Genomic DNA, 27797 nt, shown 5'->3' on the forward strand with positions numbered 1-27797 from the left:
ATTATCACAACTGTTAAACAACCATTTATTTGTGATATACCTAATATGAAATTATGAATATGCACACACAACAATGGATAACTAGAATAAAGTACATGGAAATAATGTGAACATATATAGAAGACCAAATCAAATAATGTGGTATTTACCAAGTTCCAAGGGCTTGAGTGTGGGTATATGTCTAGCAGAGGGATCCATCAGATCATTACATTTTAGGATACAGGGACTCAGCTAATATGCATCATCAGGTAGGTATTGGTACACAGACACATCATACAAAACAATTATACACCATTCCCCAATAATCAAATAAGTTAAAGATCTGGACACATTATTATATCAAAAAACTAATACATTTAGCTGCAACAATAGACAATTATGAACTTGGAAGACGATGTTTAAATCTGTCGCTTAGAAAAATGCATGGACTTGGAAAATTACGAGTCCACACTTTATATTTTCAAGTATGAATATGTACTTCACCCAGAAGAAATAAAATAACACAGACCGAAAAATTTCACAGGACCTGACTAATCAGCAAAACCCTCTAATTCAACATCCTCTCTGATGCCGCATGCCCCGAGGTCTAAGGCACCTATAGGACTCCCAAATGAAAATCGCACCCCTCTTAGCAATGTTGGTGATGCAATCAAAATACCCTGTTGAGTTTGCTATGGGCCCTTCCAAATATCAAATACCAAATACCAAGTTAAAAGGAATGGCAAATCTGTAATTTATCACAAGTTTTCAATGGGTAGTGGCAAACTTGTAATAAACCAGAATTTCAATGGCTTGCTTAGGAAGACAACGAAGAATGGACAAAGGAGGGATTAAATTAAAGGGGGCAAACATGAACTAAAGGATAAAGGTTGAATTAGAAACAAAGAATAGGGGTAAATGTGGATATAAACACATACAGCTTTAAAAAGAAGTAACCAAGAATGGGTCGTCTTCAACCTTGGAATGGAGTAGCAGGCCAGAAACTATTTCAAATAAAGGAGTTCACTCATATGGCCACAAATCAACATGTGATTTTAGACAGTGGATCACAACTCATGATCCTCTAAACCCCTAACAACCACCTATCGAACCAGCAGCCGATGAATCAAAGAAATCTCACTGTTGGCAGAATCGTGGGTTAGAAAGAGAGAAATAGAGAGAAAATAATAGCTTGTATTCATTGATAGGCAAGCCCTTCTATTTATAATAGAGGGGAAAGTTACAAAGGACTGAACTAGGCGATGTGGGACTAAAACCCACATAGTCAACTGTAGACATAATTACCCCTAACTAGCTGACTCTATAAGAGCATCCACTTAAACTTAATAACATAGGAATAAAATTACCCCAAAAAGACCAAAATACCCCCACAGTATTCTGGATTACATATTCCAACACTTCCCCTCAAGCTGGATTATACAAATAAGTAAAGAAAGAAGATACAGCTTGAACTAATAAGAAAAAAAACTCCAAATATGCTAACACTCCCACATTCTAACACTCACTGAAGTAGGGTTTGGCAATAAAAGAGGAACCAGGTATGAATTTCAGTTCACAACTCCTATTTTAGCAGGGTGTTGGGCTGAGATTCTACAAATAGGGTTGCCCATAAGTGTGGAAACAAGAAACAATTTTCAGTCCAATCCGTGAAGCTTTCTAATTGGGTTACAAAACTTCTCAAGATCAGCACGTACCCGCTGGAAGCAGAGGAAGAGGTCTGAAAACAGAATATGACAAGAGGAAAGGAGAAAGAACAAGGGGAAGTAAAGAAGGAAAAAAGAGAAGAATGGGTAACAAGGAGAAGGGGAAAATAACACTCACCAAAAAGAGACAAACTAGGGATGGAAGAGAGAGGAGAAGAAAGAAGAGGGGAGGACTCACAATCACAAGCCATGCAGGCACTCAAACGAAACTCAATTTCATTCCATCATCAAATCTTTCAAATGCATTGGGTTACAAGCATATGAATAAGAAAAGAAAAATAATCTAACAAGGAAACAACTCTACTAAGATTCCTAACCAAAACTACTCTAACACTTGCTAAACTCGTCCTACGTATCCTTCCAAAACAAAAGATTACATAATATTTTCCAAATAAAATAAAGCTTCCAAAATATCCTACAGAACCAACCAACTATAGTTGGATCCGGTGCCTGGCATAGTTGTTGAGAGTCTCAAGAAGTCAAGATTCTCTTGTATAAGTTGAAGTTATTGATGGATAGCCAACAATAGGGTTGGATCCATCAGCCAGGTTTGCTCTGATACTAAATTCATGCAATCCCGGGGACAGAATACGCTATTGGGCCCACCCAAATTACAAGGAAGCAGTGGCAAATCTGTAATTTATGAAAAAATTTCAAACGGAAGAGGCAACCTTGAAATCATAGTTCTGAATCTCGAGATCTCGAATATCTCGAGCTCCTCGAGACGATATTACATACAAAACTGAAAACCTGCAGTGTTTCAAAACTTTCGGTCGAAATTTCAGCGAAATATCGAAAATCTCGGTGAAATCTCGGATATCTCGACCTGCTTGAGAAGAAACCACTCTTGTTTCTTCTCGAACACTATGATGTGGCATTCCTATGTCATGCAAACGGAAGAGAATGCACGTCGGTACCATCAGACCATGAATGGACTTGATCCAACACATCATAGTTCATATCAATAGACAGTCACAGTAATGTAGCTCTAGATAGGAGTAGAAAGGAGTAAAAATCCCACTAGAGGCCAAGCAATAGGATCTAAAAAAGGTTGCTGGTTTGATTGGGCAGAATTAGGGTTTTAGGGTTAAATTCTAGGGTTAGGTATGGGGGAATGGGGTAATGTATATCTGATTTTAATACGCAGGCTTAGGGGAAGCTATTAAAACAGGTTGTAACAAGTTTTGAATAAAAATTCAAATTTCAGAATTTTAGGGTTAGGGTTTGGGTTTTAGGGAAACAGCAAAGTAGTCAAAACTAGGGTTTATAATGGGCATCTGAACCAGGGGTTGCTGTCGAGTGTTCAGATATGTAGGAGGGAGGTTCGAATGTAATATGGACCGATTCTGATGGATGGTTAGCTCTAAACAGGAATTAAGCTATTTAGGGTTTTTTTTTGGGGTTTTAAAGGAGGTAGGGGAATCTAGGGTTTTGGTGGATATTAGAGGCTGCAGGTCTGGTCGAGTGGAGGGGTTGGTATGAGGAGGCTGTGGTCTGATTTTTATGAAAAACAGATGAAGGATGAGGGCTGGACAGGTTCTAGGGTCTCACAGAAACAATGTCAGATTAGGGTTTATGCAGAAATCAAATAAAAATAAAGGGGAAATCGAATGGGGAGGGTGGATGAATGGAAAACATAAATTAAGATCCAAACTTACAGCAGACCTCCACTGGCAGCAAATCTGAACAGATGTGAAGGATAGAGCCACCTTCAGAGAGAGAACCTCCCAGCCGTCACGGTGTAAGGAGTCACAGGAGATCCACCTGTCCTTCTTCCTTGATAGACCCACAAGGCAACACTCCAAGGAGGAGCAGCAGCAGCAGCAATCGGCAGCCAACAAAACAGTCTTTTTTTTCAAAATTTCAATTGTGGGGGAGCCTCCACGATTTTATTAATTTATAACATGGCTAATGCCAAATCCTACTACAAATTAAAGATTTCTCCTTCACAAAATCGTGGAAGGGAGAGGTTTAAATCTAACTTAACTAATTAAAACAATAAAATGACTAAGATACCCCTACTAATTTAAGTTAAACTAATTAGATAAATAACTTAAATTGGACCACTTGAACCAATTGGATACAACCAATTCTAAATCGGTTCAATTTAAAAACAGAAAAATTAAACTAAGGAGAATACTAGCAAATAAACCTACTCTACGGCTCCCTAAATAAGCCCTAAATTCAGGACTTCTTCTTCTTCTTCTTCTTCCTACTTGGAGCTGCATCACACAGACTCACAATATTGTACTGTTAGGACATGGAAAAATATGGTGTCTATGACATATGTATTGTTCACTGTACTTGGGTGTCTATTTAATATGCATTGTTCACTATACTTGTAGTTTTTACTACAAGTTCTTAACTATTTCTTAAATAATTATTCGTATTATGTGTTTTCATCCATTATTGCATAATTTACTTGTTTGTCCATTATGTCTCATAGCACTCAAACAATGTGTATAGGCAAATATTACATAAGGATTCAATGTTTACTGCCAACCAAGAGTGCAAATCCAAAGCACAAAATTGGGTTTTTTTTTTACAATTTGAAGATTTAAATATTTTTATTAAGCCTTAAACAAGCTTCTCTTAAAAGTTTCATAGACAATTATGGCCACCCACCGAAACAAAAAAAAATGCACTGTCTCACCAAGATCTCGACGAGATCTCGAGAATCTCGATCTGGTCGAGACACCTTCTCGAGATGAGTTTTTGAACCTTGCTTGTAATAAACCATATATTCAAAGGCTTACTTAGGAAGACAAAGAAGATTGGACAGAAAAGGGATTAAAATTAAAGGAAGGGGTAGACATGGAACTAAAGGATAAGAGTTGAATTAGAAACAAAGAATAGGGGTAAATATGGACATAAACACAAGTTTGAAGTGGTATTGTCATGTTCAATGGAGGCCTAGAGATGCCCTAGTAAGGAGGAGTGATATGATCCCGATTGAAGGAGCTAAGAGAGCTAGGGGCAGGCCTAAAATGACCATAGGAGAAGTTGTGAGGAAGGACTTGCATAGTCTAGGTCTTGTACCAAGTATGACCTCGGAGAGAGCCTATTGGAGGGCAAGGATCCATGTAGCAGACCCCATTTAGCTGAGATTCTCCTGACGTACTGGGCTGTGCCTCTTTCCTCTTACTTTTATCTTTAGTTTTCTTTTTATTTTCCATCTTTCATTTGACATTTTCCATTTTTCATTTCTCATCTCATTTCCCATCCCTCTTTTCGCATCTTTCCATTCCCCCCTGTTTTGTTTAGGCCTCAGTTTTCCCCACTGTATTTTGTTTGGATCCATATAGCCGAACCCATTAGGTTGGGATAAAGGCTGATTTTTTCTTCTTGTTGTTGTAAACACAGAAAGCTTTAAAAAGACGCAACCATGATTGGGTTGTCTTCAACCTTGGAATGGACTTGCAGGTAGTAGAACCGGAAACTATTTTGAATAAAAGAGTTCACTCATATGGTCACGAAACGACATGGGATTTTAGACAGTGGGTCACAACTCATGATCCTCTAAATCCCTACCAACCACCGATCGATCCAGCAGCCGTTGAATCAAAGAAATCTAACTGAAGTAGGACCTGCCAGTAGAAGAGGAACCAGGTACGAACTTCAGCTCACAACTCCTATTTTAGCAGGGGTTTGGGGCTGAGATTCTACAGATAGGGTCGCCCATAAGTGTGGAAACAAGCAACCAATTTTACCTCTGGAAGGAGGGGAAGAGGTCTGACAACAGAATATGATAAGAGGAAAGGAGAAAGAACAAGGGGAAACAATAATAGGAGTAAAGAAGGAAAGAAGAGAAGAATAGGTAACAAGGAGAAGGGGAAAATAGCAGTTACCAGAAAGAGAAGAACTAGGGAGGGAAGAGAGAGGAGAAGAAAGAAGAGTGGAGAACTCACAAGGACAAGCCACGCAGGAACTAAAACAAAACCCAATTTCATTCCATTATCAAATCTTTCTAATGCATTGGGTTACAAGCATATAAATAAGAAAAGAAAAATAATGTAACAAGGAAACAACTCTACTAAGATTCCTAACCAAAAACTACTCCAAAACTTGCTAAACTCTTCCTATGTATCCTATCCAAAATAAAAGATTACATAATATTTTTTCCAAATAAAATAAAGCTTCCTAAATATCCTACGGAACAAACCAACCATAGTTGGCCCCGGTTCCTTGCATAGTCATAGAGTCTCTTTGAGATTCTCTTGCGTAAGTTCAAGTTATTGATGGATACTTGGATAACCGGCAAGAGGGTTGGATCCATCAGCCAGGTTTGCTCTGATACTAAATTCATGCGATCCCGGGGACAAAATGCGCTATTGGGTTCTCTATGGGCCCACCCAAATATCAAATACCAAATTACAAGGAAGCAGTAGCAAATCTGTAATTCATGAAAAGTTTTCAAATGGGGGTGGCAAACTTGTAATAAACCAGAATTTCAAAGGCTTACTTAGGAAGATGAAGAAGAATGGACAGAGGAGGGATTAAAATTAAAGGAAGGATGCAAACATGGAACTCAAGGATCAAGGTTGAATTAGAAACAGAGAATAAGGGAAAATGTGGATATAAACACATAAAAGTTTAAAAAGAAGCAACCACGATTGAGTTGTCTTCAACCTTGGAATGGAGTTTCAGGCGCTAGAACCAGAAACTACTTCAAATAAAGGAGTTCACTCATATGGCCACAAATCAACATGGGATTTTAGACAGTGGATCACAACTCATGACCCTCAAATCCCTAATAATCACCAAACGAACCAGAAGTGGAGGAATCAAAGAAATCTCACTGAAGTAGGGCCTGGCAGAAGAAGAGGAACCTGGTATAAACTTCATCTCACAACTCCTATTTTAGCAGGGTGATGGGGCTGGGATTCTACGGATAGGATCGCCCATAAGTGTGGAAACAAGCAACCAATTTTCAGTCCAATCTGTGAAGCTTTAGTTGGGTTACAACTTACAACCAAACATCTAAAGATCAGCAAGTACCGCAGGAAGCAGGGGAAGAGTTCTGAAAACAGAATAAGATAAGAGGAAAGGAGAAAGAACAAGGGGAAGTAAAGAAGGAAAAAAAGACAAGAATAGAAAACAAGGAGAAGGGGAAAATAGCACTCACCAGAAAGAGACGAACTAGGGAGGTAGAGAGAGGAGAAGAAAGAAGACAATAATACTCACAAGCACAAGCCACGCAGGCTCTCAAATGAAACCCAATTTCGTTCCCTTATCAAATCTGTCTAATGCATTGGGTCACAAGCATATAAATAAAAAAAGAAAAATAATCTAACAAGGAAACAACCCTACTAAGATTTGTAACCAAAATTAACTTCAAAACTTGTTAAACTCTTCCTACGTATCGTATCCTATCCCCAATAAAAGTTTACATAATATTTATCCAAATAAAATAAAGCTTCCTAAATATCCGACAAAACCAACCAACCAACCATAGTTGGATCCAGTTCATCTCGATATAGGCCTCCAAACGAGTTCATAACGGTCCAAGGCAGCTGTACTTGATCCGTTGGCCTAATTAGAACTCTCTAGTTTTTTCTCTGCATAGGAAAGCAAGTCATAACTCTTAAAGATGTAATTATACACCCTAGATTAAATGAGATTTTCGGATTTAAAAGTATATTAAATATTCCACAGAATGCTCACAATTTCTCAAAGAAACTCACTGTATTAAGTTCTCTCCAGCATCTAGAATCACCCATTAACTTGCCTTTGCGAGCATTAGATGAAACCAAAACACAGCATAGTAGCATGCTAATAATTACATAAAACATAAATCATTTGTATTAAACAGATGTTTTCTTTCAAGCAAAATATTTAAAGAGAAGATATTTACCCGAACAAGTTCAATAAATTTCTGACAATGAAGTAGAAAACAGATAGTGGATGATTCATTCTGCAGAAAGCAAATATTTTATAAATGTGAGCTAATCAGAATTATCACTGAACCAGAAAAAGAATGGTAATAATATAATCAACATAAAAATACAGATATTAAAAAAGAAAAAAATTTACAAGTAAAACAGAATATTATGCAGACCACCAATCAGTGTGAGAAAATTCAAATAAGGGGAAAAAGTACTGCAGCTATAATAGAAAATATACACCAGTTTTAATCACTTAAAAGCTTAGAAAAAAAACAAGGAATTTAATCAACATCAATGAAAAATTGGTCACCAGATGCACAATAGGGAATACATAGCATCAAATGAATTGGATGGCTCAAGAGGGTAATGGAAGGAACAGCCAAAAATGCTTAAAATACAAAGTCTACATGACAATTAACACAATCAAGCTAAAGTTAATAATATGAAATTATCTACATGTCATAAAAAGATGTAAAATTGACTGAAAAATCAGTATACTCTGAAAAAAAAAATTGGAATGCTAATAGAAAAAAAAGGAAAAATTCCAACCAAATGGTACTCTTTGAATTGGACACTAAAATTGCCGTGTTTCTAATTCAGAAAATTCTTTGTCCATCCAGTGGTAAAAACTTCCAAACCATCCCTCCACATAGCACGAATAGTTGACAATGCTGAATAATATACACAAATCACATATTAAAAAAAGGGTGTACCCATTGCACGAGGCTCCCACCATTGTGGGGTCTGGGGAGGCTCATAATGTACGCAGTCTTACCCCCCGCTTCGCGGAGAGCGAGGTTCAAAATCCAGGGATCGGACTCTGGATTGGTTATGGGCGATACCTTTCCGGATCAGTACAAATTGGTCCGGATCGGTCAAAAACACCCAAAATTCCTTTTTTTATGGATCGGCTCATGTACCGGCCAGGATCGATAAGCGTTATGATATCAGGTCAGATCATCAGACATTATCTAGATAGGATCGGAAGGGTGTCGGTCACTATCAGTCAGAATAATATAAAAAATTAAAAACCTTAAAATAGGAAAAAATATAGTAAAATTCCCAAAAAAAAATATACAGTTAATGTTTTATTTAAAAAATATAATAAAACAAAATAATTTGTGACAACTTTTTTTAAGTGAAAAAATATACTTGTAGGCATTAAAGTGTGTCGCTTTCTTCAGTTTCTTCACTAGTCCTTGAGAAGAAAGCAATGGATGCCATGTTGCGAGTAGATTCTAGTAGAAGAGGTCTACTAGGTGGGATTCTCATTCATCAAATCAAAATAGAACAAGCACCTACGACAAAGGGGAATGGAATGTCAACCAAAGGGTGAGATGACCTTAGAATACGAGGGCGAGCCACTATCATGGGAGGGCCACAAGTCCGACCGGTCGCAGACTGTGTTGTTTGACGAGATTGACGAGTGTGTACAACAAACTGTCTGACGAGGGATGAGACCTCTTTTGTAGGAAACCACACCCTAGCCCAAGCTCGATCCCAGCGTATTTACTGCAGCTTCAATTCACTTCTGCATGACCGGGTCAGATCGTATCGCCCAATCCCAGCGTATTTTCCGATCCTGTAGACGCTTCAAATGACATGGAAAGGATCGCTCAATCTCGGGATCGGTCATGGCCGATACCAATCCGATTCGGATGATATCGGAACACCATGGCAGAGAGGTTGTTTCCCGACACACAAATACATATTACAACAACAACAACAACAACAACAACAAAAAAAAAAAGAATGACCGAGAAATACAGACACTGTTCCCAAATGCTCCATTTCAAGCCAACTGATCCGCTATGGAGTTATCTAAACCCCGGTCTCTATTAGAATGGCATAATCTTAGGATGATCTACATGTCTCGCCCATAGTTAGTTAAAACAAGAACAGCAAAAACTTTGTTCGGTATAGCGTGTTTAAAACAGTTCAGAATTTTAACAGGACAGTAAAAAATCCGTTCCAATACTTTGAGAACACCAAAAAACGTGAAGTGGAAAATACAGGTTTTAAACGTTTAGATTTGAAAAATAAGGGATCAATAAAATGGCAATATACACATATAAATTGAGGATTTATTACCTAATCAATGATTGCATTCAAATCTAAAAGCAACTATAACATCCAATTATTTTCAAAACTGAATTTATTACCTTTTCGGGTATGTCTGGTTTCAGTATCAAAAAGGGCGTACCCAGTGCACGAGGCCCCCGCCAGTGCAGGGTTTGGGGAGGGACATAATGTACGCAGCCTTACCCATTCACAGAGAGGTTGTTTCTAGACTTGAACCCGTGACCACTTGGTCACAATGGAGAAACCTTTACCATTGCACCAAGTCCTGCCCTTGGTCTAGTCTTGGTAACAATCATCTCAAATCCTTAACTTTCTTTGCTGGGGTTTCTGATGGCGCACTAAAACCCAGCATAAATGAAATTTTGGGTGCTCCTGAGGGTCTTTTTCCTATAAATTATTTAGGCCTTCCTTTAATCTCTTCAAAGCTTTCTGCCCATCAGAGCTCCCCTATTTTAGATAGGCTTTGGAAGAGATTACAATTATGGAAAAGAAAGACTATCTTTTTTTCTAGTCGTCTTGAGCTTATTAGATCAGTTATGCAAAACTCATATCTTTACTAGTCTGGTGTTTTTAGACTTCTAGGTTCTATCATTTCCAAAATTGAATCCATTATGTCTTCTTTCCTTTGGAAAGGCCAAGAGAACTCCAATTTCCTTCATCCTATCAGTTGCACTAAAGTCTTATGCCCCTAGAGTAAAGGTGGGCCGAGTCTTCGTCATGTCAAGGAATCAAATCTTGTGGGCATTATAAAACTCATCTGGAATATTGTGTCCAAAAAGGATAGTATTTGGACTGATTGGGTATATTCGAAATACCTTAAGTCGGATTCTATTTGGACTGCTACTTGCCCTTTGGATGCTTCATGGGCTTGACGGAAAATCCTTATGTATAGGTACCTTGTCAGAGATGCTATTCACTCTAGCATTGATGATGGTTGTGATACTATTGATGCAGATTCATCACCCAAATGGGCTTATTTTATTAGGAATAAGTCTAGGGTTGGGATATATATGTTGGGCCTTTGATCCCAAGGATTTTCTATATAATAGGCCACTTTAATGAGCCTAAACTAGGGGCATATAGGTTGCATACGGGATTAGCCCAATACTTAAGTTATTTTTATGTTTTTTAATTGAACCGGTTCAAATTGGTTGCATCCAATTGGTTCAATTTAAGTGATCATGTGACTTGGTTAAGTGGTCATGTGACAACTTAAGTGGTCATGTGATGTAAGTTGGGCTGGATTAAGACTCTATAAGTCCAGCCATGCTTTCAGTCTATTTCTTTTAGTATTTTAGTTTCCTAGTTAGTTTAAGTTGCCTAATAAATTAGGGATAGGGTTAGGCCATTCCTTTTTAGTGTCTAAGTCTATTTTTTAGTCTTCTATATAAGTTTGTAAGGGAGGCCAGCATTACATACGGATTTAATTAATGAAAAAGCTTTTGTTTGCTGCCATAGCTGCTGCTCTGCTCTGTTGAGTGAACCTTGTAAGTAATATCAAGGCTACCTTGTGGGTAATATCAAGGTGAAGGGATTGGTGGACCTCGATCGACTCCTTGCATCTTGTAGATCGAGAGGTCCTTCTTCTTTTTCAATCAAGCTTCCTCAACTTGCTGCTACTGCAGATCCGGTGAGTTGTTTGTTAATTTAATTATTCCCTTCTTCCTCTAACCTAATCCACACCCCCCTCCATCCATCAAACCCTAACCTCCATTAAACCTGCAACTCCTACCTATCTAGGACTACATTAATTGGTATCAGAGCTATGGCGGAGGGAAGCTCCAACCAAGCCTCGAAAGACCCACCTCCCTTCGTTTTCAAGACCCGAGTTCTTCTACCCAATGGGAGCACTGCCATATTAGTTGTTGATGAGAGGCGACGTAACAACATTATTTCACAATCCCTGGTGGATATGTTGTCCCAATCAAGAGAAATTTGCATCATGCCTACAGGTAAAGTCTTTGTTGAATTTGGGTGTTCTTCATACCATTGATGGTGCTTGGTGTAAGCCGGTACCATCTCCAAGGAGCGTTATTGCAGTAGGTTGTAATTGGTTGGACGAGCGACAAGGTTGGATTGAACCTGAAAACAACTCGTGTGTCCTACCTGATCGACACCGTCTATACCATTTGTTTACTCTAAAAGGGTTACAACCAAAGGTGACCACATCGACTGTACAGCCACAGGGACTGCCGAACATGTCAACTCAAACGCAAGTAGCATCGACTGTGTTTGAAGTTTCACCAATGGCAGATGTACCAACAGAAGATTCTACTAAGGCAGTTTGTGTTGAAGAGATTCAAGAACCGATAGCTAAAGAAATTCAAATAGACCAAGCTGCACCAGTAGTTGAGATCATAATTGAGAAGCTCGGCCATCAAATTGATGTGGAGGTCCAAAACACAATTGTAGAAGATTCTACTGAAGAGGTATACATTGAAGAGAACAAAGTAGACAAAGCTGAAACAGTAGAAGATGAAAAGTTGATTGGGAGCATTCCAAAGGAAAACAATGACCTTCAAGATGCTGTTCTTGAAGAGGTGGAGCTTGTGTCTCATGCATTAGATGAGAAGGTTGCTAACACTGAAAGCTATATGGAAGAGACATTGACAGTTGCTGCTGATTCAAAGAAAGAACACATAGAGTCTATTATGCCACCATGGTTCTTCGAAGAGAAAGCTCCACGCCTTGGAGATTTTATCCCCAATGTTCCTGCTTCACTGGAATTTTGTTTGGGGATGGTCAAAGCTGCTACTCACAAGTTGTTTCCCCCTCATCACTGCAAAATTCGAGGACGAATTTTTTCAAGCTGGGGAGAATTGATGCAGATTCATCACCCAAATGGGCTTATTTTATTAGGAATAAGTCTAGGGTTGGGATATATATATGTTGGGCCTTTAATCCCAAGGGGTTGGTATATAATAGGCCACTTTAATGAGCCTAAACTAGGGGTATATAGGTTGCATACGGGATTAGCCCAATACTTAAGTTATTTTTATGTTTTTTAATTGAACCGGTTCAAATTGGTTGCATCCAATTGGTTCAATTGAAGTGATCATGTGACTTGGTTAACTGGTCATGTGATGTAAATTGGGCTGGATTAGGACTCTATAAGTCCAGCCATGTTTTCAGTCTATTTCTTTTAGTATTTTAGTTTCCTAGTTAGTTTAAGTTGCCTAATAGGTTAGGGATAGGGTTAGGCCATTCCTTTTTAGTGTCTAAGTCTATTTTTGAGTCTTTTATATAAGTTTGTAAGGGAGGCCAGCATTACATACGAATTTAATTAATGAAAAAGCTTTTGTTTGTTGCCATAGCTGCTGCTCTGCTCTGTTGAGTGAACCTTGTGAGTAATATCAAGGCTACCTTGTGGGTAATATCATGGTGAAGGGATTGGTGGACTCCGATCGACTCCTTGCATCTTGTAGATCGGGAGGTCCTTCTTCTTCTTCAATCAAGCTTCCTCAACTTGCTGCTACTGCAGATCTGCAGATCCGGTGAGTTGTTTGTTAATTTAGTTATTCCCTTCTTCCTCTAACCTAATCCACACCCCCCTCCATCCATCAAACCCTAACCTCCATTAAACCTACAACTCTTACCTATCTAGGACTACATTAACTATTCTGTGGTTTGATAACTAGCATCCCAACAGGGTGCGCATTTTCACATATGGTGACCGTATCTGATATGATACTGGCTCCGATAGAATGGCAAAGGTCTCCTCCTTTATCAGAGATGGTACTTGGTGTCCTAGTCCTAGTACCTCTAGCAATTTACTTGAGTTTGGTCTAGCCTCTCAATTTCTCTAATGAGACCTAGGGGCAGCAATGATTTGGTTCAATGGACTATGGACTCTAAATTCCTCTAAAATATTTACCTCTTCCTCTACTTGGAATCTGATCAAAACAAGATCTAAAAAGTTCCTTGGCACAAGATTGCTTGGTTTAGTTCCAACATTCCTCGGCATAGTTTTACTGTGTGGCGTGCTTTGACTTTCTCTCTCCCTAAGGATTTTCTTCTTGAGAGAAATTTATGTATTTGCATTTGCTGGAATTCTCTTGAGGATGTGGATCACCTCTTCTTTTCTTGCTTTTCTCTAAATCTATTTGGAAGAGTATCCTTAGAAAGTGTCGGCCTCGTCACAGAACTATTCTTCCCTTCCAGAGAGAATGGAGGTGGGTTTTGAAAATTTTAGTGGTAAGTCAGTCTGTGATAATATTGGTAAACTTGCCTTTGCTGCTGTGAAACATCATATTTGGTGGGAAAGGAACAAAAGAAGATGAACCTCCTCATCACGTCTATTCAGCAGATATGGGAAGTTACCACTTTTGAGATCAGAAATAGGCTCCTTCCAATTAAAAGTGCAAGCCCCAACACTTTAAGGAATAGGCATCTTGCCTCTTCATGGGGCCGTCCATTTATTCTCCCGCCTCCCTAATTTGTTATGTATCAACTTTTGTATGGTTTTTTTCTCCCTACCCCAATTTTTATGTATCATCGTTTTGATTATTGTTTCCACCCCACTCTAGCTTTTGATGTATCATCTATTTATAGATGTTTAGTTCCCGTTGCTTGGAGTCCCACCCTTGGTTAGCCAGTTTGGTTTTGCTTGTATTCTGCTCATTTCTTTAATATATTTTCCATTCACCCAAAAATACTTAAAATATAGTAGACTTAATTAATTCAATCGCACTGATTTTCGGTGACTTGCTAATCTTGTTTGGAGTCTACTCGAGATACACAAAGCATGGTCCATTTGTGATGGACAGTGACAGCCTCATGTGTGTGACTGGGGCTTGATTCTATCAATCTTTCTTTCTATTACAGCATTCAATTGTTTAAATAAAATACCCAAAGGCCAAAAATAAAAACTAACTAGAACCTTCCCTACGTCGACAGCAACTTGGACTAAAAAAGAAACTAATAAAATAAAATAAGGATAAGACATACTCCATATGGCCTGATTAAAATTTTTTAAAAATAAATAACTACAGAAAGAATTCCACGTTACTTAGTGATATGATCCCTAAAATCTAGGAATCAGATCAGCAGGTTTCATGGCAGAGTCGTAAGCCTTTTTTCTCCTCCCTAAAACGAAAACCTCATCATGATCTAATAAAGTACCACACTACCACTCGGTCACTGACTCTCAGCAGACGGATTGTGCAAGCTGCTGCAATCAAAACTGCATTTGATGGGCAAGGGAGTGAACTCAAGATATCCACCGGCAATCCATGAACCTAGGAGAGTTGAACTCATGACCTCTTAATTGTGAGGTGCTGGTTCTTGCCAACTGAGCTACCCCTTGGCGTCTATGCAAAATGGATTTAATGTAGCTTTAACCCATTCCCTAATGGACATATGAAAAGAGATACCAAGAAACACAAAACATGCTGAGATCTTTTCTCATAAATTCCAGTGATCCTCTTTTTAAAAATAAAAAATAAAAAAAAGAAATAAAACTTGAAGAGTTCCAAAATCACAATATATTCAAAAGGTATCCAAAGGATAAGTCCAAAAACCCCAAATAATTCTAGACAATGGACCCCTAAATCACTCATGAAGTCAAACTGCATGAACAGGTGAGTTACCATCCTTCTGAGCACTCACCACAGGTGGCACATGTGAGGTAGAATAGATGATGCAGTAGCTCTAGCTTGGTTGGCCAAACATGAACCACTTTGGAAGCCCAAACCAAGGATTGGTCCTCAACCAGTTTTCTGGTCTGGCAAAGGCTGGTAGTTTACTTAAGATGCAATCGTTTAGTTTATTTGATTTTATTTGAATGGGTAGATTACGTAGGGATTTCTTGGGTAGTTTCCTTTTCTTACATATGGCTTAGTTTGGTATTTTCCTTTTTGGTTAGTTTCTATTTTGATGTAATGGAGTTTTCTTTATATTCACTGTAGTACATAGGAGAACACAGAGACTTGAATATTGAATGAGAATAAGAATGAATTAAGTTTTGCTGGTCAAGTTCGTTGATCACTGCTAAACCATCTTCTTCTTCTCCTTTTATCCCTGGTTTTATTTTTACACAATCTCCTGTTCTCGCGTACAAACAGCCCTCTCATTTGTGGGTTGTTGTCTCTCATCTCCTCCTATTTCTTCCTCATCCGTTGGGCATGGATTGTCTATTCATAGGCGATATTAGCCTCTGAATCTCAGATCCGAAATATTTCCCTGTGGTGAAATATCAAACTGATATCAAATCTGATCTCTGTCCCATCGCATGGCTTAGTTTCAGCAGCCCTTCACCTCCTTCATAGTTGCTGCTTGACTTGTTGGTGTGTATTCAAGAGACCTCATCAGTACCGACTTCCCCTTGAGACAGCAGACTCGACTGAAGCATATTGAAGGAGTTCCCTCCTTCACAAGGTGTTGGGTTTCTGCCATTTCAGTTCATTCCCAAGGTAGAAGACAATACTTTTTCCCTCTTTTAATTAAACCCTTTTGTCGCTCTAGTTCCAAATTTACATGTCCTTTGTTCTTATTCAAACCTCTAACCCTTTAATTTATTTTGTTCCAAGTTAGTCCTAAATCTATCTATAAATCAAATACCTTTTCTGTCTTCCCTTTTTTCCTACCCAATAGCCTTGTAAATTCTGTTTAATTACAATTCTGCCCCTCCCTTATGGTCTTAAAATTTATTTACAGAATTGCCACCTTCTTTGTAAACATTGAATTATTTACTGTTTTGCCCTTTAACATTGGATTTTAGAGTTTCCTTGCTTGGGTGGCACCACAAGCAACCCAATAAGGGTTATTCCAACCCGAGTTTGCACCAAAAGAACAAGAAGGTGACCTCCTATGCAGCATGACACATAATTTCACCTTTCCCGATCTGATATCCCATCCAATAATCTAGTGGAGCAAATGAATTCCAAACTAATTGAAAATGTACTTTTTATGGTTAAGGTCTGCACTCTAATGCACTGATCCTGGTCAGAAATAAACACATCCTCTAAACAGCCAATAAGGTCACGGCCTACACTCTTCTACACTGTTGAAGGGTTTTACCTTGTCAATTGAATGTTCGTAACCTTGGGAACCCGCTCAAAGGAACTTCCCCCACGGTAAGTCTTCCTACAATATGATTCTATTCTCATCTCACATCTAATGAACCTCAAATAATGGCAATATCCTCAATACTCAATAGGCTCTTCCAAGGGCACGCTTGCATGAACCTTTTAAATTTCGGATTGAACCAAAATTTTAGAAGGAAGCTTTTCAATCAATGTACTACAACTACTTAAAATTTCATCAGTTTAGAAGCTTTCTACACTTTTTAGTAAATTTTACAAGGAGACTGGCTCTAATTTGATATGAATTTGGGTTTCAATTAGTACTTTTGTTTAGTTTAATTATGATTTCCTTTCAGTTAGTGTTTCAGTGTATTCTTGTTTGAAGCTAGTTGGGCCATTTTTTGTGGGATTAGACCTAGACCCTTGTACATCACTCATGTTAGGGATTTGAAGAGTGTACAAGTTGGGGCACTTCATATGGCCCCACATTTTAAAAAAATGTGGGGGAGCATAGCGGTTAAAAAATGTTGTCACTCTTCTTAATTTTTTTTAGTTGTTCGAGGAAACTATCCAAGGTTCAAGGTTGCAGTTTCGAGCATGATTTCAACCAGGGTTGAAACTGAAATATTTCACGAAACTACGAAATTTCGGCTGAAACCTGGAAGGTTCAAATCCCAAATAGCCAAAATAGGTCTCTACACATAGTGGAACCCATATTTTAGGCCCTCTACACATAGTGGAACCCCACGGATTTTAAAAAACACACACCCAAAATGGTAGTTTGACTTCAGACCCTAGATTGGTAGTATACGTTGTACACTGTTGTATACATTCTTTAATGTGGCCTATTCCAGACAATTTTAATTGCACAACACTTCCACAAATGCAGCAAATTGTTACTTTCAATGCATTCCACTACTGCCCAACAACGTGTTCCACGTTTGTAAGGGAATGATTTGACAAAAAAATCACAAAAAATAAAGTTTCCAAAACCAACGAAAATGGATCGAACTTCCGACCCATTTTGTTTGAAACTATACATTTTATATTAAAGGTTTGTATCACTTTGGTCGAAACGATACCGAAACCACACATATCATCGACCAAAACCTTCCACCTTTTACATTTTGCATGGAGTTTCGTTTTGACATCTTGCTAAACACCAAATATTTCGCGAAATTTCCCGAAACTTCGGCGAAACCTTGAATATTGAACTTATCCCCAACATTCTTTTTGAGTCACACAAGAACCATGGTAGGCGTAGGTCAACGCTTTCCTTTTCTTTATCAGTTATTCCACAGGAAGGTGGAATTTCTAAACTAGAAAAAACAGTTTTTTTTTTTCCTATTAGATTTAATTTTGAAGGTCTTCTGTGTAAAATAAGCAGTTTGGTTCTTCACTTATAAATATAAAAGGGTTAAATATCAAATAGATAAGCATTTTCTTTTATCTGTAAATATATAAGAACTTGAAATGGAGTCATAATCTTCTCCTTCCCCCTCAATGCAGATGATATGAGTATACGACGCCTGGGAGCTGTTGAAGAACTTGATTCCAGAAGTTGTCGAAGACAAGTAGAAGCATACCAGGTGCGTCCCATCTCCCATTCCATTCGGCCCTTCCTCTTTCTTCTATTGTGAAAGTGGTTTGTAGTGGCTGCCATGCAACTTTTCTGCGGCAGTGGCAGCTGTTGCTACTCCTCCCTTTTCTTCATACTTTTTCATTCTTTTCCTTTTCCTTTCCTTCTCTCCCTTTTCCCCAACTCTTCTCCCTCCTCCCTTCCCAACCCTTTTTTTCACTCTTTTCCATTTCTTCCATGGGTTTTTGGGACCAGAGCACCTAGACAGCTTGGCAACCAGTCACTAGGCCCTTGAAAACCCCACTGCCCAGGCAAGAGATTGACAACTATGAGTGATACTCGAGAATTTCATTCTTGCAGCCTCTTTGAAAATCTCCGAGTTCGAGATTATAGGAACCCAGATAGGGATGTAAACGGATCGGATTCGGATCGGATACGGATCGGATGTGATCGGAGCCGGATATTCCCTGGCCGAATACGGATACCTCTAAACGGATTCGGATGCGGATCGGATTCGGATTTTCGACCATCCGTTTATATATCTGCCTTGTGTAACCCGGACCTTCCTCCCCCTAGCGGATACAATTCTCTCTCAATCCATATCTCTTAGATCATGATTCTTTTTTCATCATATTCTAGAACTTGTTTAATCTTCAAAAACCCTAAAAATCATTATTTATTTAATTTTTTATTATTAAGTATTCGGATTTTTTTTCGGACGGATTTTAATCGGAGTATTCGGATTATTTTCCGGATATCTCTAAACGAATACGGATGCCCCTAAACGAATACGGATGCGAATTCGGATTCGGATTTCGGTTATCCATTTACATCCCTAAACCCAGATCTAAAATAAGTTGGGTGAAAGCCTACCATAGTTGTCAAAACGTAGCCTAGGCGTCCAGGCTCTTTCTTGGGTCCAAGGCAGCAGCACACCTTGTTGACACTTCACGAGTTTATGTTGATTTATGTTTATTGTTTTGTTTTTTGATGAATATGCTTATATTATATCCTATGCTTTGTTTAATATATGTTGGTTTCCTCATATAAGGAAATTACGAGCATAATTATATCATACTGCATTGATATGGCTTCCATGTTGCGTATAAGCATAATTATATAAAATTACCATTGCTATATTACATATCGCCAGATACTGTACACCTAGGATTCCTAGGCGATGTCTACATGGGTGCCTTCACGCCTAGGCACCCTTCCAATGCCTTGAGTCACCTAGTCATCGTGACAACCATGAATCCTACAACCACTTAATCCTTGCTTTTCAAGTATCCATCTTTGCTTCATTCTGAGTCTTATTTGATCAGTTTCCTATATAATACTTAACTCATGATTTACTGATATTGAGGAAAAAAAGGAATAATAATTATACTATCTCTTTTTCCAAAACCTATTTTTTATAACTCATAAAAAAAAACCTTATTTTCTCTACAATGTCTACTTGGTCTTCTCAGATATTTCCTAATAAGTCACCTGTTAACCATTTAACATAAAAGGGGGGATGGGTGGGAAAGAAAGAACTGTGGTGAAGTAAAGAAGGAAATATTTTGGTTCCCAATTTGTCTTTCTTTTGAAGTCCACCAGCAAAAGAGAACAAAACTTCATCCAAGCTGATGCCACTCATACAAGAAACCTAATTTCAAGTGCTACCATGCAAGTGACAAACCAAGTAAAGTTAAATTGGTAAATATCCATATGGTATCTCAGCAACTCATTTACAGAAGTACAAAATAAACAGTTACAATCTCCACCAAGTTGCACTCTAAAACCACAGAGTAGATTCCTCGAGTTGGATCTTTGAAAAATAATCTCATAAACGTTGAAAGATGATTAGTAGGCCAACATCTTATACACAAGATGATACAGCCATCCAACAAACTGCAGCCAAATTGGACAAATTCAGACCCCATGAATCAGAAATCACAAATCACCAATAGATTGTTCAGACTTCCATAATGTATCTTCTTTGGTCAAAGTTAACAAGTCAATAGCAACATTAGATATTTCTAAATCCATTAGCAGGCACATAAAATCAAGACCAAAACAACCAATTACATGATGGGGAAAAAAATCAGAAAGTGTGTGAGCAAGAAATGTTATAAGTTCTAGGTCTAGGATACAGTTATCCTGTTCATACAAGCTCTCATTAGGTAAGGAAGCCACAAAATCATAATCATCTTTACAGAAATTGGATATCATATACCAGTTGTACTTGTAATAAGACAATTCAGGGACAAATGTGGTAAAATTTGATTCAGTTTGTCAGGCCCTGTGGGTAACGGTCAGATTTTTTATCTTGGGGCCCAGGGTCTCGTTCTTGGTTTTCACCAGCTAATGGTTTAGCAGATGGCCCAGCCAGAAGCAGTGCTTCTGGATATTATTTCCTTTTTTACTCCCCCTCCCCCCCCTTCTCTTCCTCAGTTACAAAGTGCACACCTTTTGTCTGGGGGTCCCAGGCTCTTCTTTCCTTTCCCCTAAGATATTTGCTCACCATCAAATGGATTCACAGTAACTGAATAGGTAAAAGGGAAGTGGGGAAAGAGAGGGATGAACCACCAACTTGAGACTCAAATTTGTTTCATATTCATCACAATCCAGGCATCCCCGACAGTGTGTTTCGCATTAGCACTTCCGCTTGATGATAATATAGATATTACACCGAAGTAATGCACACCACAACGAGAGATACAGAAGTTACAGTATATAACTGAAAGTGAAGAAATCTACCTGTAAAATCTGAGGATACCAATCTCGAAGCTTACCAAAGACAGAATCAAGATCTCCACTCCTAATAAGCTGCATCAGTAGAAACATAGGTTAAAGAATATCAAGATGAATGTCATACGATATTATGTTATTTATTGTAGCAGGAAAGAACAAATGAAAACACTAAAAATGTAGACACAGTTTAATGATCACAGGAAACATTTGAAGACAAGCAGCAACCGTAATATTTAAGGATCAAAAACTTGGCAAGAAAAAAAAAATAATTACAATGTGAACAATTGGTCTAGTGATCTTAGAATCAACATGGCATTGGTTGTATCATGAACTCTGGACTTGGGCTCAAAATTTTGAAGAATGCAAGTTCCATAATCAATGTCATCATTCTTCACCCAATCTTTCAGTGCTCCATTCATAGCATGTCAGTTAACACACCTGTTAAGTGGAACTTATGAAACTATGAGTAGTCCTCGTTGGCATGGGCCAGAGGAAGAGTACAAAAACAGACTGTAAACAGCATTGAACAAGAGAAAGGGGAAAGAGATGGGTCATTCCTGTCTAGGCCTCAGCCACATAACAGCCGATATAAAATTTGGCATTTTGGAAGGGCAACAGACTGTAAGCTGATGCTGTTACCGCCATCCATGATTTCAGAGATCAACAGTTGACAATTTGAATCGAACCTGGTTGAAATCAATGGGGTTACGTGAATTGATTCCCCAACTTAAATTTCAGGCCCATCGAAGGATCCTAGGGTGAGCTATTACTCCCACAATCGCTGGACTTCCACCTCCTGGTTTCAAGTTCAAAGGTTGAAGACAAATTTGGTATCTTCCTCACGATTTGTTTATCTCCCACTTTCCAAAATACCCCTCCTTCCCTTCATTATTACCCCTAACCTTTTGCTTCCAAGTCTGTCCTTGAACAATAAATACTAATTCCTGTTACATCCTCTCTTCTTTACTTACCTAGTAAACCCTTGAAATTTCTTCTTTACTTACCACACAATTGGACATGAGAAACATACTCAATTTGAGACTTCATGAAAAAGCAATTGCTTCTCTTCAACCAAGAATAAGTAAAGTGCATTCCAAATAATGCAACTAAATCTTGCTACTCTTAACCAACTCACAGTCCATGACACCTGATCTTCTTACCTGACGAAGAATCTTTCTGTGGCTTAGTGCATATGTATCAGCTTGCTCATTAATGCCGTTTTCTTGAGCTACAGGAATAGGAGGGAGTGTACTTCTACTTGCCAAGTCAAATGAATTTAATGTATCTTGATATCCATAGTGTCGTAAGTAGGAGCGAACAATTCTGGTTCCCACCAAAAAAAAAAAGAGAGTTAGAGAACAGAAGAAAACATGAGGCAAAAGGGAATGAATGGACACTATCAAAATAATGGTAAAAAAGAATAGCAAGTTAAATTTAAGATGTTGAACAATATAAAGAAGAACTCAAATTTATCAACAGTAAAATCAACAACCAACAAGATCCACTAGAGAAAACTTAGACATATTAAGTTATAAAACTCATCAAAGTTTATGCTGATAAAAACCGATAGACAATCCGAAAATGCCTCAATTGCCCATCCATCGAAAGCCTATGGTATCAAAATTTAAGATTAATAAGTTCGCTTAACTAACTTATAAACATACTCTAGCTTGTCCCATACCAGCACAAGTATCAGGTCTGTTAAGCTTATGAGTAGTCGCTTGCCTTGAGGCGAACCTCAAGAAAAATCCTTTCAACAGCCAAAGAACAAAAACCTCCCCAACCCCACCCCAAAGTTTCATCAGCAACATAAGCATTTATAAGGAAAAGATCTAAACAATCAAAGAAGGTTAACATAGCTGTTCACCAACCAAACAAAATAAAACATGTAAACAGAAATACATCAGATATCTCAAGTTAAAGTTCATCTAATCCATCCAAAAAAATAAGTTCGTCTAATCAGTCCCACTGCTAGATCTATGAAGCCTTAGAACTCCATTGCCATTGTTAACTCCCATACAGAGCACAAAATCTGATAATATATGTAAGGAACCTCCAAACTTTATTCTCAAGATGTCTCTCATCTAATAATGACTTAAGCCCAAGGTTCAATCTGAGATGCATATGCACATTCCTTAAGGATTGCTCTTTAACTAAATGAATGCACTAAACTAGCACTTGCATTAATTAACTAAGCATATTTGCGGTTACAAGCCCTTTTGAACCTCTGTGTCACGTGATGCAGTTTTGGAATCACCACCCACAAACAGCTAGCACCTATTACAAACTTTTTTTATTTCTATGGTAGAATTAAAATTTAAAAAACAAAAAATTGACATTTCCTATTATAAATTATTATGAGTTGATAATTTGACATTCTAAATTTTTGCTATTTTGTAATGGATAAAACTTCTTTTGTTTTTTAATTCAATCAGGGCATTCTTCATGCTTCTATAACTGCTTAAACCCTGCTCCCACACCTGTCCCACCATTTAAACATGCAAACGAGACTAGATCTTCCAACAATCTAACATGTCAAACTTCCGAAAGGAAAAACCCTCAATTTGAAGTTCCATTTGCTGATCCAAGAATTGTCTCATAACACAAGTAAAATGTTATCATAAGAAGACAGACTTGAGTTTGGTACCAGTTCTATCTGTGAATCATTCTTAACACACACACACACACACTGATCATAATGCAAGCTATAACATGCAAGCAAAAGTATATGTACAAAACATTAAATATATGAAGAAGCAGAAAATAGGATTAAAACTTTCAACCTTTACCCACAAATGGAAAGTCCAATGCAAAACAAGCCCAAACCAATGTTGAACATACCGATGACTAATGTTAAGAGGCAGTGATATTTTCTCAATCATCATCTGCTGCTTCATTCTTTCCTCCAGTGTAAAAGCCTAAGCAAGAAAAACAGAGTAGAGACAACAATTCAAAATCTACACAAGATGGAACATTTTTTAAAATTGATACGCAGCGATGAAAAGATAGACATTAGCAATAGAAATGAACTATAACAAGTGGTTTTTGCTGAGTGGTTTGCTACATGCAACACATCACCAACAAAAAGAAAATGCATAACCAGGAAAACAAAAATGTACTCCATCATACACACAAGTGTTGCTCGCACTTCCTTTTCCTCCCGAAAACGTATAATCTAACACGAGTCAGCATATTATACTATGCCTTAACTCATTGGGAGCACCATACAGTGCACGCTTAATATGCTATACATTCAAGCACAGGGAAAGAACATGATTCAGAATGTTAAAGGCAACGTTGCAACTTCAAGACGATATTCCATGGCTAGGTAAAGAATTCATCCTCCCATTCCCTCATACGACATGTCTTGCATCACCCATGTCCCCAAAATATGGTAGCATGTTATGCATCTAGGGAAGTATACAATTTTCATCCTTTCAAAATTACATCAAAGAACTATAACATCTAACCAAAAAGCAATCCGTCTCCAAGGCCAATCTTATTGGTAACAAGAGTTGAGAAGATCCACCAGTAGAAAAGCATCTGTCTAAACAATGACCATGGCAGTGCCTTCTTTGGCTAGATCCAATGCCCCAGCCACAACCTGTGCTTCTAGCCTTCTACTATGATCTCTAGTGGGTTGCTTTCAGGCCTTACTTTACTGTTGGGATATGATTTTGGCCTTTGTTCTTCATAGTTCATATGTTGCCTTCTAGCACTAGGGCTTTGGCTTGCTGAAATTGAACCTAGTTCATATAGATTTTGTTTAAGAAATATCTTTCTTACTGAAAATTTATCATACGTAAAAAAGGTTCCAGGTATTTTTATACAGGATCAAGCTGATAAATCAATTCCCCATGAGCATTCAACAGTTATCTCATTCAAATAGAGCTAATAGTTGAATTAACAAAGAAGGATCAAACAATTACAAAGTAGCAAGTATTAAGAACCTAAACCACTATAAAAAAAAAATGAGTATGATATATATATATATATATATATATATGTGTGTGTGTGTGTGTGTGTCTGTGTCTGTGTATGCAAAATCAGCGTGTGTATTTTTTACAGAAGTATTTAAAAAAATAAGTATTAAATCACCAAAAGAAAGAAAGGAAACAAAATAAATAGAAAAAGACATCTCTCAATATTCTTTTGAAATCCCTTCTATCGGACATGCAATGGCATAGGCACCTGCAAAGACCCTTGCAGAAACTGGTGCAAATACGAAACTGAACCTTCTACCAGTATGCATTATCAAACATAGATATTGAATGCTCTATACATTATGAACAACTGATAATCTATAACCACATGCTCACCTGATAATGAAACATACACAACACCATATCATAATACACAGTTCGAAATTTCGAGAGTTGTCAAAACGAAATGGCATGCAAATTGAGGGGTCTTCAATGTTTCAGTTTTTTTCACCGAAATGGACCATATTTTAGTGACAGTTAGGCCCTTTCGGTGGTATATTTCAACCATTTTGGTGGTATATTTCAGTTTCGACCAGCGTCGAAATCCTGGAAACCGAAATACCTTATCATAACATAAAGATAGCACAACAAGATGGCACTGCCAAGGAAGAATTCACGAGTAATAGCTTACCTCAATATCAAAAACAAATGGTTGCTGCCCAAAGTTGACATTCACCCTGAAGAATTAAATATATCTGAAAATATTAGAATCTCAAACTCTTTGGTAAAACAAAAAATTGCATAGAAAGTTTCAAAATTCAATATGCAATGTGAATATGTGATATCAGAAAATTAAGAAGTTCAAGAAGCACATCAACATTAAAGCAGTGCTAATGATTTTTTCTAGGCAAAGATGGATAAAGGAACTTATTTTCCAAAACCAAAAGAAAACTCAACTAACAAAGCCTTACCCAACCACTTGGGTTGCCAACACAAATCCTATTGTCAATCCACTCAATTTTTAGGCTAGATCTTCTGTTAACTCAAAAAAAGGGCATATCTTTTACCAATGCTTCAAACCAAGTCATTTTTCCCTTCTCTTAATCTTTTAACACCTCCAAATTCCAAATTATACCATATTATTCCTAATTGGTGCATTCATTGGTCTCTATTGCATATTTCCAAACCATCTCAATCGACATTTCCTCATCATATATTGGCATTACTACTGCCAAGTCCCCCTCAATGCAACCATATATGATTCTTTTCTTCCCTGTCATGGCATTCATCCATGTCAGCAGTCAAGATCCCCATCTAAGCTACAGTAATTTTTTGTATCTGCACAGCCACCTATGAATGCCTTTCTATATGGCCCTATTATCTGCCATATCGCATATCAGGTGGGGCTCAAATCTTAAGCGATGTAGGGCCCAAGGTCCCCTGCCCACATGTAAAGTTCATCCTAAAATGAGTTCCCGCATAGCAATATAAAGCTTTAAAAATCCACTAGGAAAAGAATCTTCTGAAAAAGGCATACCCAGTGCACAAGACTCCCGCCACTGCGGGGTCTGGGGAGGGTCATAATGTACGCAGCCTTACCCCTGCTTTTGCAAAGAGGCTGTTTCCAAACTCAAACCTGTGACCAGTTGGTCACAATAAAGCAACCTTTACCGTTGCACCAAGGTCCATCCTCAAAAGGAATCTTCTGAAAAATGGTTGAAAATAAACAGAGCTGAAAATACACGAAAAACCAATATGGCGGGGTATATGATTGAATTTGGCCCTGAAATTTGACACATGGACAATCTAGATCATGCCCTATTTATCAAGGTCATTGTTGTTGCATCACCCTTCCATGTGGCACAATTAGGTGACCCACATAGAAAGGCCTCACTTTGTAAGTCATTGATGCATGCATGGGATTGAAGGCCACTATTATGCCTGCATCAATATGATAATTGTTCTCGAAATTTTAGTAGTTTGTGAACTATCATGTGTTCTAGAATGTGTAGAGGAAGAACAAAAAGTCTTGGATTATAACAAATAAAAATTTAACTACCGCTCTGACTTTACAATGACGTTTTTGAGTTTCTCGCAGCTTGGAATAAGTGCAAAAAAAAAAAAACAAACAAACTAAGGTATCAGCAGGAGGACAGATAGAGGTACTTTAAAACTCAACAGTTTAATGTTTAAGCAAACTTGCAAAAATAAAACACACAAACACAATTCCAGAGAGCGAATCCTATAGTGTACAAAAAAATTATCATTGGTAACAAATACTGTATGCAACTCTTTAAATAACTGTGACTCTAATACACATCACAAAACGTAAGAAAGAGAGGACAAAATTATACAGAAAGAAATAGAGGATAAAACTATACAGAAAAGGTTGACAGATGAAAAATCATAAAACAAAAGGAGCAGGGCATACTCTTCATTTTGGCTGTGGACAGCAATTGTAGGAAACAACGGACCCTTAACGTCCTTGTACACTGTTCCAACTAGTTTTCCATTCTTACTGCACATCAACAGAAGGTCAGAAGCAGCATTTGAATCTACAAGAATCATTCTGAAGCAATAGGAGATAAACCTCATAAATGTAGAATTTGGAGGACTAACTAGAGCTACTGAATAAACGACGTTGATTTTGCAACCTAATTAGACAAAATTCCTAGGTAAATGATGACTATATATAAAGACTAAACTGCCAATTTAACAATAAAGCAGAAATTAAAATCTCTAGATGTGCTTGTAAAAAAGGCAATAGCTGCAAAGGAAAAAAGAAATGCTGCAAAGAATGACCAACACCACAACCATATTTCCAGAAACAAAGACTATACCAACTAAGGCAATAGCCGCAAAGT

At 37.9% G+C, this 27797-nt stretch overlaps 1 protein-coding gene across 2 annotated transcripts in view; it reads right to left on the reverse strand.

Annotated features, from left to right (window-relative positions):
- Positions 1 to 27797, reverse strand: part of LOC122662286 (ran-binding protein M homolog) — a 42271-nt gene that overhangs the window by 1039 nt on the left and 13435 nt on the right. For both annotated transcript variants that reach the window (XM_043857876.1, XM_043857875.1), the window contains exons 3-8: positions 27365 to 27451; positions 25625 to 25670; positions 23852 to 23928; positions 22171 to 22333; positions 21017 to 21085; positions 7558 to 7617 (exon numbers count right to left, since the gene is read on the reverse strand). In XM_043857876.1, the coding sequence (XP_043713811.1) occupies positions 7558 to 7617; positions 21017 to 21085; positions 22171 to 22333; positions 23852 to 23928; positions 25625 to 25670; positions 27365 to 27451 (502 nt within the window). The remainder of the gene's footprint in view (positions 1 to 7557; positions 7618 to 21016; positions 21086 to 22170; positions 22334 to 23851; positions 23929 to 25624; positions 25671 to 27364; positions 27452 to 27797) is intronic.

This window comes from Telopea speciosissima, chromosome 5 (assembly GCF_018873765.1).
Source record: "Telopea speciosissima isolate NSW1024214 ecotype Mountain lineage chromosome 5, Tspe_v1, whole genome shotgun sequence".
Classification (NCBI taxonomy): Eukaryota; Viridiplantae; Streptophyta; class Magnoliopsida; order Proteales; family Proteaceae; genus Telopea; species Telopea speciosissima.